General features: G+C 31.7%; 1 protein-coding gene across 3 annotated transcripts in view; it reads left to right on the top strand.

The window, feature by feature from the left end:
• The first annotated feature begins 5019 nt into the window (after positions 1-5019).
• figla (folliculogenesis specific bHLH transcription factor) overlaps positions 5020-14052 on the top strand; it is a 33360-nt gene continuing 24327 nt past the window's right edge. For all 3 annotated transcript variants that reach the window (XM_061907069.1, XM_061907071.1, XM_061907070.1), the window contains exon 1: positions 5020-5324. In XM_061907069.1, the coding sequence (XP_061763053.1) occupies positions 5139-5324 (186 nt within the window). In that variant the 5' untranslated portion in view covers positions 5020-5138. The remainder of the gene's footprint in view (positions 5325-14052) is intronic.

The raw sequence follows: 14052 nt of genomic DNA, 5'->3' as shown, positions 1-14052 counted from the left end.
GCCAAGGACCGAACCCTGAGGAACTCCACACGTTACCTTAACGTGTTCCGAGGTCACATTGTTATAGTTCCGCCTCCAGTCCAAGCAATGGCTAAATGTAACTGATTAATCTATTTTAAATCTTACTGAAAAACAAAAAGTGCTGTAAAAAAAACCTTAACTTCAAGGATTTTATTGGTACTGTAAAGGCGACGCGCTAAATATTATTGTACCTAAGAATAGATAATAACACTTAATATTAATTCTTCCAATCGTTCTCCGGTCGGTCTCCTTCGTCCACTGCCTATCCCCTCCCGTCCGTGGGAATAAGCGGTAGAAAATGGATGGATGGATCTAACACAATTTCCCAACTCATATGGAAACGGGGTTTGTGTATATATATATATATATATATATATATATATATATATATATATATATATACACACATATCCTTCAATTTTCTATCGCTTATTCCCTTCGGGGTCGCGGGGGACGCTGGAGCCTATCTCAGCTACAATCAGGCGGAAGACGGGATACACCCTGGACAAGTCGCCATCTCATCGCAGGGGCCAACACAGATAGACAGACAACATTCACACTCACATTCACAAAATATACACACACATACATATATATACATATATATATATATATATATATATATATATATATATATATATATATATATATATATATATATACACAACTTCACCCTCACCTATGAACCCACGCCAGGAAACCAACCAAAAAAGAGCAGAAAACGAAACAACATCCTCTGTTACAGCCCCCCATTCAGCAAAAACGTCTCAACCAATATGGGCCACAAGTTCCTCACTCTGATCGACAAACACTTCCCCAAAGGCAACTAACCCTAAGAAAAATATTCAACAAGAACAACATTAAATTGAGCTACAGCTGTATGAATTAAATACAACAAATCATTTCAAACCACAACAAAGCAATTGCAAAAGGACTGCCCACCCCCAGACTAAACGACTCTGAAACCAATAAGGAATGTAACTGTCGCAAGAAACCTGATTGCCCTCTGAACGGGGGGTGCTTACGAACATTAGTCGTTTATCAAGCAAAGGTAACACGCAAGGACATTAACACATCCGACATGTACGTAGGATTAACCGAAGGAGCGTTTAAAACCAGATGGAATAATCACAAGGCCTCCTTTAGAAACCAGACTTTGCGTTATTCTACAGAACTCAGCAAACACATTTGGAACCTCAAAGACAATAATGTTGAATATTCAATAACATGGCAAATTCTTGCATCCAGCACACCTTACAACAGTGGTAATAAAAGATGCAACCTGTGCTTAAAAGCGAAACTGTTTATTATATATCATCCAGACCTGTCATCCCCCAACAAGCGCAGTGAAATCATTTCAACATGCCGCCACGGACGGAAACAACTCCTAGGTAACACATGAGCCAATCACCACACCCTAAACCTGCCTGTACCCACCCACTCTGTGCCCTATATAAACCATTGTATGTGAATGCTACCATTAAAATCTCCTGATGATTGAGGGAACCCCTCATGAAACAGTTCTGTAGAGATGAAGTAGTCTTGTGATTTTTCCCACACCAACATATTACGTTCTACCACGGTATCGAGCACTATTCTCTGGTTAATCCAATCAAGATAGATATATATATATATATATATAGTGTGTGAATGTATATATATATATATAGTGTGTGAATGTGAGTGTGAGTGTTGTCTGTCTATCTGTGTTGGCCCTGCGATGAGGTGGCGACTTGTCCAGGGTGTACCCCGCCTTCCGCCCGATTGTAGCTGAGATAGGCGCCAGCGCCCCCCGCGACCCCGAAAGGGAATAAGCGGTAGTAAATGGATGGATATATATATATATATATATATATATATATATATATATATATATATATATATATACATACACACACACACACACACACACACATGGATAGATAGATATACCAGCCCCTAGACACATTTTTTCTCTAAATGTGGCCCTTGAGTAAAAATACTTGCCAAGGCCTGCATGGATTAGACACATGAAGGAAGGAAGAAAGTAAATTAATGTTTATAACTGAATACATTTACATATGCATGCAATTTTTTTCTTTTTTTAATGAATTAAGTAACATTTATGACAAAACTTTTTTCCAAAACACAATATAGAATGTGAGATATAACAGGATAATGCATACGTTTATCTTCTTTTTTTCCGAAACGCTTACAAAAAAGTGGGACCCCATTTTGAAAATTCCTCGTGCCAACACTGCTGTCAACAGAGGAGAAAAACTGCTTTATTTAAATAAATATATTATTTATAAAGCAAGTTCGAGTATCGTTGGCAAATTTTCACCAAAGTCCCGGCCTTGGCACGCATATACGTGTCCTCTTTTTGGGATTTCAGAATCTATACCAGGGGTCACCAACCCGGTGCCCGCGGGCACCAGGTCGCCCGTAAGGACTAGAAGAGTCGCCGGCTGGCCTGTTGTAAAAATAACTCAAATATCAGCACTTACCAGTGAGCTGCCTCTATTTTTTAAATGTTATTAATTTACTAGCAAGCGGGTCTCGCTTTGCTCTACATTTTTAATTCTAAGAGAGACAAAACTCAAATAGAATTTGAAAATCCAAGAAAATATTTTAAAGGCTTGGTCTTAACTTGTTTAAATAAATTCATTTATTTTTTTTACTTTGCTTCTTATAACTTTCAGAAAGACAATTTAGAGAAAAAATACAACCTTAAAAATGATTTTAGGATTTTTAAACACATATACCTTTTTACCTTTTAAATTCCTTCCTCTTCTTTCCTGACAATTTAAATCATGTTCAAGTATTTTTTTTTTTTATTGTAAAGAATAATAAATACATTTTGATTTAATTCTTCATTTTAGCTTCTGTTTTTTCGCTGAAGAATATTTGTGAAATATTTCTTGTTATGATTAAAATTCAAAAAAAATATTCTGGCAAATCTAGAAAATGTTTAAAATTAAACTTAAATCTTATTTCAAAGTATTTTGAATTTCTTTTAAAATTTTTGTTCTGGAAAATCGAGAAGAAATAATGATTTGTCTTTGTTAGAAATATAGCTTAGTCCAATTTGTTATATATTCCATCAAAGTGGGGATTGGATTTTAACCTATATAAAATATGTCATCAAAATTTCGAAAATGAATCTTAATCAGGAAAAAACAACTCTCGCGGCTGTGTTGGAGCCACTATGGATTGAACTTTCACAGTATCATGTTAGACCCGCTCGACATCCATTGCTTTCGGTCCCCTAGAGGGGGGGTGGTTTGCCCACATCTGAGGTCCTCTCCAAGGTTTCTCATAGTCAGCATTGTCACTGGCGTCCCACTGGATGTGAATTCTCCCTGCCCACTGGGTGTGAGTTTTCCTTGCCCTTTTGTGGGTTCTTCCGAGGATGTTGTAGTCGTAATGATTTGTGCAGTCCTTTGAGACATTTGTGATTTGGGGCTATATAAATAAACATTGATTGATTTGAATGATTGATGAACATGAATAATTGGGACGGCGTGGCGCAGTGGAAGAGTGGCCGTGCGCAACCCGAGGGTCCCTGGTTCAAATCCCACCTAGTACCAACCTCGTCACGTCCGTTGTGTCCTGATTAAGACACTTCACCCTTGCTCCTGATGGGTGCTGGTTGGTGCCTTGCATGGCAGCTCCCTCCATCAGTGTGTGAATTGTGTAAATGTGGAAGTAGTGTCAAAGCGCTTTGAGTACCTTGAAGGTAGAAAAGCGCTATACAAGTACAACCCATTTATTTATTTATAAAAATTACAAATGATGTTCCATTAATTATCTTTTTAATTTTTTCCAAAATATTTGAATTAGCTAGTTTTTCTCTTCATTTTTTTCGGTTGAATTTTTAAATCAAAAGAGTCGAAATTGAAGATAAACTACGTTTCAAATTTTTTTTCCCCCGTTTTCTCTTCTTTTTTCATCATTTATTCTCTACAAAAAAAGATTCCGTAAAAGGAAAAAAATGTACGGCGGAACGACAGACAGAAAAATATTTGAATTAGCTAGTTTTTCTCTTCATTTTTTTTTTTTTTTAGCTAATTCAAATATTTTGGAAAAAATTAAAAAGATAATTAATGGAACATCATTTGTAATTTTTATGAATAAATAATAAATGGGTTGTACTTGTATAGCGCTTACAACCCATTTATTATTTATTCATAAAAATTACAAAAGATGTTGCATTAATTATCTTTTTAATTTTTTCCAAAATATTTAAATTAGCTAGTTTTTCTCTTCATTTTTTTTTTTTTTTAGCTAATTCAAATATTTTGGAAAAAATTAAAAAGATAATTAATGGAACATCATTTGTAATTTTTATGAATAAATAATAAATGGGTTGTACATTTTAATTTAAATCTTCATTTTAGCTTCTGTTTTTTCGCTGAAGAATATTTGTGAAATATTTCTTATTATGATTAAAATTCAAAAAAAATATTCTGGCAAATCTAGAAAATGTTTAAAATTAAACTTAAATCATATTTCTTGTATAGCGCTTACAACCCATTTATTATTTATTCATAAAAATTACAAATGATGTTCCATTAATTATCTTTTTAATTTTTTCCAAAATATTTGAATTAGCTAGTTTTTCTCTTCATTTTTGTCGGTTGAATTTTTAAATTAAAAGAGTCGAAATTGAAGATAAACTACGTTTCAATTTTTTTTTCCCCGTTTTCTCTTCTTTTTTCATCATTTATTCTCTACAAAAAAATCTTCCGTAAAAGGAAAAAAAATGTACGACGGAACGACAGACAGAAATATCCATTTTTATATATTTATTTATTAAAGGTAAATTGAGCAAATTGGCTATTTCTGTCAATGTATTTAAGTGTGTATCAAACTGGTAGCCCTTGGCATTAATCAGTACCCAAGAAGTAGCTGTTGGTTTTAAAAAGCTTGGTGAGCCCTGCATTATACACACAAACAAACGTCTCCATTTTGAGTTTACCTGGACTTCGTCCCAGATTGAGGCGGCTAATTAGGCGCCATGAGGCTCAGGTGTGACTTCTCCTCTCCTCCTGGCCGCCACGTCACACCACGACGCTTCACCTCCACCGAGAAGACGGCGGCCGACGTGCCACAAATAGACTGTTTGCTGGATAAACATGAAGGTTCCGGCGGAGGAGTTGATGAGTGACATTCTGAAGCGTCTGACCGGCGAGTCTGCGCTGCCCACTTACAACAACATCCAGAAGTTCAAACGCAGCAAGGATGGCGTCTACGTGGTGGCGGAGGACTTCCACGAAACTGTGAAGAAAAGGGAGCAAGTCAACGCCAAAGAACGGCTGAGGGTGAGTGTTTGTATTTCTTTGTTTGGGTTTCATTCTTGCACTTTTACCGCGCATTTGACTTTTAAAGAGGACAGAATGTCACTGTTCAAGCCCCACTTTTATAGCAAATAGTCAGCTAACATTAACTGTCATAACTAACATCAGCTAACATTAATTAATATCAGCTAACATTAACTGTCATTAACTAATAGCAGCTAACACTAATATCAGCTAACATTAACTAATATCAGCTAACATTAACTAACATCAGCTAACATTAACTAACATCAGCTAACATTAACTAATACCAGCAAACATTAACTAACACCAGCTAACATTAACTAACACCAGCTAACATTAACTAACATCAGCTAACATTAACTAACATCAGCTAACATTAACTAACATCAGCTAACATTAACTAACATCAGCTAACATTAACTAACATCAGCTAACATTAACTAACATCAGCTAACATTAACTAACATCAGCTAACATTAACTAACATCAGCTAACATTAACTAACATCAGCTAACATTAACTAACATCAGCTAACATTAACTAACATTAACTAACATCAGCTAACATTAACTAACATTAACTAACATCAGCTAACATTAACTAACATCAGCTAACATTAACTAACATCAGCTAACATTAACTAACATCAGCTAACATTAACTAACATCAGCTAACATTAACTAACATCAGCTAACATTAACTAACATCAGCTAACATTAACTAACATCAGCTAACATTAACTAACATCAGCTAACATTAACTAACATCAGCTAACATTAACTAATATCAGCTAACATTAACTAACATCAGCTAACATTAACTAACATCAGCTAACGTTAACTAACACCAGCTAACATTAACTAACATCAGCTAACATTAACTAACATCAGCTAACATTAACTAACATCAGCTAACGTTAACTAACACCAGCTAACATTAACTAACATCAGCTAACGTTAACTAACATCAGCTAACGTTAACTAACATCAGCTAACGTTAACTAACACCAGCTAACGTTAACTAACATCAGCTAACATTAACTAACATCAGCTAACATTAACTAACATCAGCTAACATTAACTAACATCAGCTAACATTAACTAACATCAGCTAACATTAACTAACATCAGCTAACATTAACTAACATCAGCTAACATTAACTAACATCAGCTAACATTAACTAACATCAGCTAACATTAACTAACATCAGCTAACATTAACTAACACCAGCAAACATTAACTAACATCAGCTAACATTAACTGTCATTAACTAACATCAGCTAACACTAATATCAGCTAACATTAACTAACAACATCAGCTAACATTAACTAATATCAGCTAACATTAACTAATATCAGCTAACATTAATTAAAAAACACTTTAAGACCAATGTCTTGAAAAAATATATCACTCTTGAATTAACATTGTAGTTAATACTATGATTAATGTTAATTAAAAATTAAACATGAGATATAAATAATAATAGAAGTACAATTGTTTGTATATATTGTATATATAATTAGTGCAAAGGTCTATATGTACATAGGGATATTTCACATACCTGTACTGTGTATAAAATTGAACTACGTTCATGTTGTTTATGATGTTGTTTATAATGTTGTTTATAATGTGTATTTATAATATGTTGTGCAAAGGACTTTTTATAACTTTCGGAAGTTTATTTTGTACTTGAATTTGTTTATAGGGTTAGGTGCAATAAGTGTTTAACTTCAGCCTAAACCCTTTCGGTCTGTAACATTTTTCATTTTCAATCTATGAATGTACAACTTTTTATTTTCAATCTATGAATGTACAACAGTTTTTTTTGCTTTGTTGACCATTGACCGAAAAACAATAAACTTGAAGATCAGCTAATATTAACTAACATCAGCTAATATTAACTAACATCAGCTAATATTAACTAACATCAGCTAATATTAACTAACATCAGCTAACATTAACTAACATCAGCTAACATTAACTAACATCAGCTAACATTAACTAACATCAGCTAACATTAACTAATATCAGCTAACATTAACTAACATCAGCTAATATTAACTAATATCAGCTAACATTAATATCAGCTAACATTGAATGTTATTAACTGACTAATATCAGCTTACATTAACTGATATTAACTAATATTAGCTAATAACTGAAATCAGCTAACATTAACTGCCATTAATTGACTAATAACAGCTTACATCAGCTAACATTAACTAACATCAGCTAACATTAACTAACATCAGCTAACATTAACTAATATCAGCTAACATTAATCAGCTAACATTAAATGTTATTAACTGACTAATATCAGCTTACATTAACTGATGTTAACTAATATTAGCTAATAACTGAAATCAGCTAATATTAACTGATATTAACTAATATCAGCTAACATGAATCAGCTAACATTAACTGCCATTAACTAATCTTAGCTAACATTAACTAACATCAGCTAACATTAACTAATATCAGCTAACATTAACTAACATCAGCTAACATTAATTAACATCAGCTAACATTAATTAACATCAGCTAACATTAACTAACATCAGCTAACATTAACTAATATCAGCTAACATTAACTAACATCAGCTAACATTAATTAACATCAGCTAACATTAATTAACATCAGCTAACATTAACTAACATCAGTTAACATTAACTAACATCAGCTAACAATAACTAACATCAGCTAACAATAACTAACATCAGCTAACATTAACTAACATCAGCTAACATTAACTAACATCAGCTAACATTAACTAACATCAGCTAACATTAACTAACATCAGCTAACATTAACTAACATCAGCTAACAATAACTAACATCAGCTAACATTAACTAACATCAGCTAACATTAACTAACATCAGCTAACATTAACTAACATCAGCTAACATTAACTAACATCAGCTAACATTAACTGTCATTAACTAACATCAGCTAACACTAATATCAGCTAACACTAATATCAGCTAACATTAACTAACAACATCAGCTAACATTAACTAATATCAGCTAACATTAACTAATATCAGCTAACATTAATTAAAAAACACTTTAAGACCAATGTCTTGAAAAAATATATCACTCTTGAATTAACATTGTAGTTAATACTAGGATTAATGTTAATTAAAAATTAAACATGAGATATAAATAATAATAGAAGTACAATTGTTTGTATATATTGTATATATAATTAGTGCAAAGGTCTATATGTACATAGGGATATTTCACATACCTGTACTGTGTATAAAATTGAACTACGTTCATGTTGTTTATGATGTTGTTTATAATGTTGTTTATAATGTGTATTTATAATATGTTGTGCAAAGGACTTTTTATAACTTTCGGAAGTTTATTTTGTACTTGAATTTGTTTATAGGGTTAGGTGCAATAAGTGTTTAACTTCAGCCTAAACCCTTTCGGTCTGTAACATTTTTCATTTTCAATCTATGAATGTACAACTTTTTATTTTCAATCTATGAATGTACAACAGTTTTTTTTGCTTTGTTGACCATTGACCGAAAAACAATAAACTTGAAGATCAGCTAATATTAACTAACATCAGCTAATATTAACTAACATCAGCTAATATTAACTAACATCAGCTAACATTAACTAACATCAGCTAACATTAACTAACATCAGCTAACATTAACTAACATCAGCTAACATTAACTAACATCAGCTAACATTAACTAACATCAGCTAACATTAACTAATATCAGCTAACATTAACAAACATCAGCTAACATTAACTAATATCAGCTAACATTAATATCAGCTAACATTGAATGTTATTAACTGACTAATATCAGCTTAAATTAACTGATATTAACTAATATTAGCTAATAACTGAAATCAGCTAACATTAACTGATATTAACTAATATCAGCTAACATTAATAAGCTAACATTAACTGCCATTAATTGACTAATAACAGCTTACATTAACTGATATTAACTAACATCAGCTAACATTAACTAACATCAGCTAACATTAACTAATATCAGCTAACATTAATCAGCTAACATTAGATGTTATTAACTGACTAATATCAGCTTACATTAACTGATGTTAACTAATATTAGCTAATAACTGAAATCAACTAATATTAACTGATATTAACTAATATCAGCTAACATTAATCAGCTAACATTAACTGCCATTAACTGACTAATATCAGCTTACATTAACTGACATTAACTAATCTTAGCTAACATTAACTAACATCAGCTAACATTAACTAATATCAGCTAACATTAACTAACATCAGCTAACATTAATTAACATCAGCTAACATTAATTAACATCAGCTAACATTAACTAACATCAGCTAACATTAACTAACATCAGCTAACATTAACTAATATCAGCTAACATTAACTAACATCAGCTAACATTAATTAACATCAGCTAACATTAATTAACATCAGCTAACATTAACTAACATCAGTTAACATTAACTAACATCAGTTAACATTAACTAACATCAGTTAACATTAACTAACATCAGCTAACAATAACTAACATCAGCTAACAATAACTAACATCAGCTAACATTAACTAACATCAGCTAACATTAACTAACATCAGCTAACATTAACTAACATCAGCTAACATTAACTAACATCAGCTAACATTAACTAACATCAGCTAACATTAACTAACATCAGCTAACATTAACTAACATCAGCTAACATTAACTAACATCAGCTAACATTAACTAACATCAGCTAACATCAACTAACATTAGCTAACATCAGCTAACATTAACTAATATCTGCTAACATTAATCAGCTAACATTAAATGTTATTAACTGACTAATATCATCTTACATTAACTGATATTAACTAATATTAGCTAATAACTGAAATCAGCTAACATTAACTGATATTAACTAATATCAGCTAACATTAATCAGCTAACATTAACTGCCATTGACTGACTAATAACAGCTTACGTTAACTGATATTAACTAACATCAGCTAACATTAACTAACATCAGCTAACATTAACTAACATCAGCTAACATTAATCAGCTAACATTAAATGTTAACTGACTAATATCAGCTTACATTAACTGATATTAACTAATATTAGCTAATAACTGAAATCAGCTAACATTAACTGATATTAACTAATATCAGCTAACATTAATCAGCTAACATTAACTGACTAATCAGCTTACATTAACTGACATTAACTGATATTAAATAATATCAGCTAATATAAACTATCGGCCAACATTAATCAGCTAACATTAAATGTTATGAACTGACTAATATCAGCTTACATTAACTGATATTAGCTAACATTAACTAACATCAGCTAACATTAACTAACATCAGCTAACATTAATTAACATCAGCTAACATTAATTAACATCAGCTAACATTAACTAACATCAGTTAACATTAACTAACATCAGTTAACATTAACTAACATCAGTTAACATTAACTAACATCAGCTAACAATAACTAACATCAGCTAACAATAACTAACATCAGCTAACATTAACTAACATCAGCTAACATTAACTAACATCAGCTAACATTAACTAACATCAGCTAACATTAACTAACATCAGCTAACATTAACTAACATCAGCTAACATTAACTAACATCAGCTAACATTAACTAACATCAGCTAACATTAACTAACATCAGTTAACATTAACTAACATCAGCTAACAATAACTAACATCAGCTAACAATAACTAACATCAGCTAACAATAACTAACATCAGCTAACATTAACTAACATCAGCTAACATTAACTAACATCAGCTAACATTAACTAACATCAGCTAACATTAACTAACATCAGCTAACATTAACTAACATCAGCTAACATTAACTAACATCAGCTAACATTAACTAACATCAGCTAACATCAACTAACATTAGCTAACATCAGCTAACATTAACTAATATCTGCTAACATTAATCAGCTAACATTAAATGTTATTAACTGACTAATATCATCTTACATTAACTGATATTAACTAATATTAGCTAATAACTGAAATCAGCTAACATTAACTGATATTAACTAATATCAGCTAACATTAATCAGCTAACATTAACTGCCATTAACTGACTAATAACAGCTTACGTTAACTGATATTAACTAACATCAGCTAACATTAACTAACATCAGCTAACATTAACTAACATCAGCTAACATTAATCAGCTAACATTAAATGTTAACTGACTAATATCAGCTTACATTAACTGATATTAACTAATATTAGCTAATAACTGAAATCAGCTAACATTAACTGATATTAACTAATATCAGCTAACATTAATCAGCTAACATTAACTGACTAATCAGCTTACATTAACTGACATTAACTGATATTAAATAATATCAGCTAATATAAACTATCGGCCAACATTAATCAGCTAACATTAAATGTTATGAACTGACTAATATCAGCTTACATAAACTGATATTAACTAATATTAGCTAATAACTGAAATCAGCTAACATTAACTAATATCAGCTAATAACTAATATCCGCTAACATTAACTGATATAAACTAATATCAGCTAACATTAACTGCCATTAACTGACTAATATCCGCTTACATTAGCTGACATTAACTGATATTAAATAATATCAACTAATATAAACTAATATCAGCTAGCATTAATCAGCTAACATTAACTGACATTAACTGACTACTATCAGCTTACATGAACTGATATTAACTAATATTAGCTAATAACTGAAATCAGCTAACATTAACTAATATCAGCTAATAAATAATATCAGCTAACCTTAATTGATATTAACTAATATCAGCTAGCATTAATCAGCTAACATTAACTGCCATTAACTGACTAATATCAGCTTACATTAACTGACATTAACTGATATTAAATAATATCAGCTAACATTAACTAATATCCTGAAGGAATCAATAAAGTACTATATATCTAGCCATCTATCAGCTAGCACTAATTGACATTAGCTGATCTCAACGGACATTAACTAATATCAGCTTACATTAACTGATATTAGCTAATATCAGCCAACATTAACAAATATCAGCTAACATTAACTTATATCAGCTGAAGTCAGCTGATGTCAAATAACATTAACTAATATCAGCGCTTACATTAGTCAGCTAACAACTGTTATTTACTGACTAATATCATCTTACATTAACTGACATTAACTGATATTAACTAATATCAGCTAACATTAACTGACTAATATCAGCTTACATTATCTGACATTAACTGATATTAACTAATAACCGCTAACATTAACGAATATCCTGAAAGAATCAATAAAGTACTATCGTATCTATCGTATCCAGCTATCTATCTATCAGCTGACATTAATTGACATTAGCTGATGTCAACGGACAGTAACTAATATCAGCTTACATTAACTGATATTAGCTAATATTAGCTAACATTAGCTAATATTAGCTAACATTAACTAATATCAGCTAACATTAACTAATATCAGCTGATGTCAAATGACATTGACTAATATCAGTGCTTACATTAATCAGCTAACATGAACTGTTACTAACTGACTAATATCAGCTTACATTAACTGATATTAATTAATATCAGCTAATATTAATCAGCTAACATTAACTGCCATTAACTGACTAATATCAGCTCACATTAACTGACATTAGATGACATTAACTAATATCCGCTAATTAACTAATATCAGCTAACATTAATCAGCTAACATTAACTGACTAATATCAGCTTACATTACATTACATTAACTGACATTAACTGATACAAACTAATAACCGCTAACAAAAACTAATATCCTGAAGGAATCAATAAAGTACTCTATCCATCTATCCATCTATCTATCTATCTATCTATCTATCTATCTATCTATCTATCTATCTATCTATCTATCTATCTATCTATCTATCTATCTATCTATCTATCTATCTATCTATCTATCTATCTATCTATCAGCTAACATTAATTGGCATTAGCTGATTTCAATGGACATGAACTAATATCAGCTTACATTAACTGATATTAGCTAATATCAGCTAACTTTACCTAATATCAGCTATCATTAGCTGAAGTCGGCTGATGTCAAATGACATTGACCAATATCAGCTTACATTAACTGATATTAGCTAACATCAGCTGACATTAACTAATCAGCTGACATTAACTAAAATTAGCTAACATTAATTTATCAGCTAACATTAACTAATATCAGCTAACATCAACTGACATTAGCTGACATTAACCAAAATCAGCTAACATTAACTGACATCAGCTAACATTAACTAATATTAGTTGACGTCAACTGACGTTAAAAAATATCAGCTGACATTAACTAACATTAATCTCGTGGCGACGTTGCCAATGCTGCCGGACGCGAGGTTGCCGTGTCCCCTCCCTCGTGGAGGGGGGGGGAACACAGGTCAGGTGGCCATGGATGAAGTGGTGGCTGTCCAGAGTCGGGACCCGGGGTGGACTATTCGCCTGTGCATCCGTTGGACATCTCTGTGCTGCTGACCTCTCTCAGCTTGGGATGGTCTCCTGCTGGCCCCACTATGGACTGGACTCTCACTATCATGTTAGCTCCACTATGGACTGGACTCTTACTATTATGTTAGCTCCACTATGGACTGGACTCTCACTATTATGTTAGATCCACTATGGACTGGAATCTCACTATTATGTTTAATCCACTATGGACTG

This window comes from Nerophis ophidion, linkage group LG07 (assembly GCF_033978795.1).
Source record: "Nerophis ophidion isolate RoL-2023_Sa linkage group LG07, RoL_Noph_v1.0, whole genome shotgun sequence".
Classification (NCBI taxonomy): domain Eukaryota; kingdom Metazoa; phylum Chordata; class Actinopteri; order Syngnathiformes; family Syngnathidae; genus Nerophis; species Nerophis ophidion.
The sequence above is the reverse complement of the archived record's forward strand: the minus strand, read 5'-3'. Positions and strand labels throughout refer to the sequence as shown.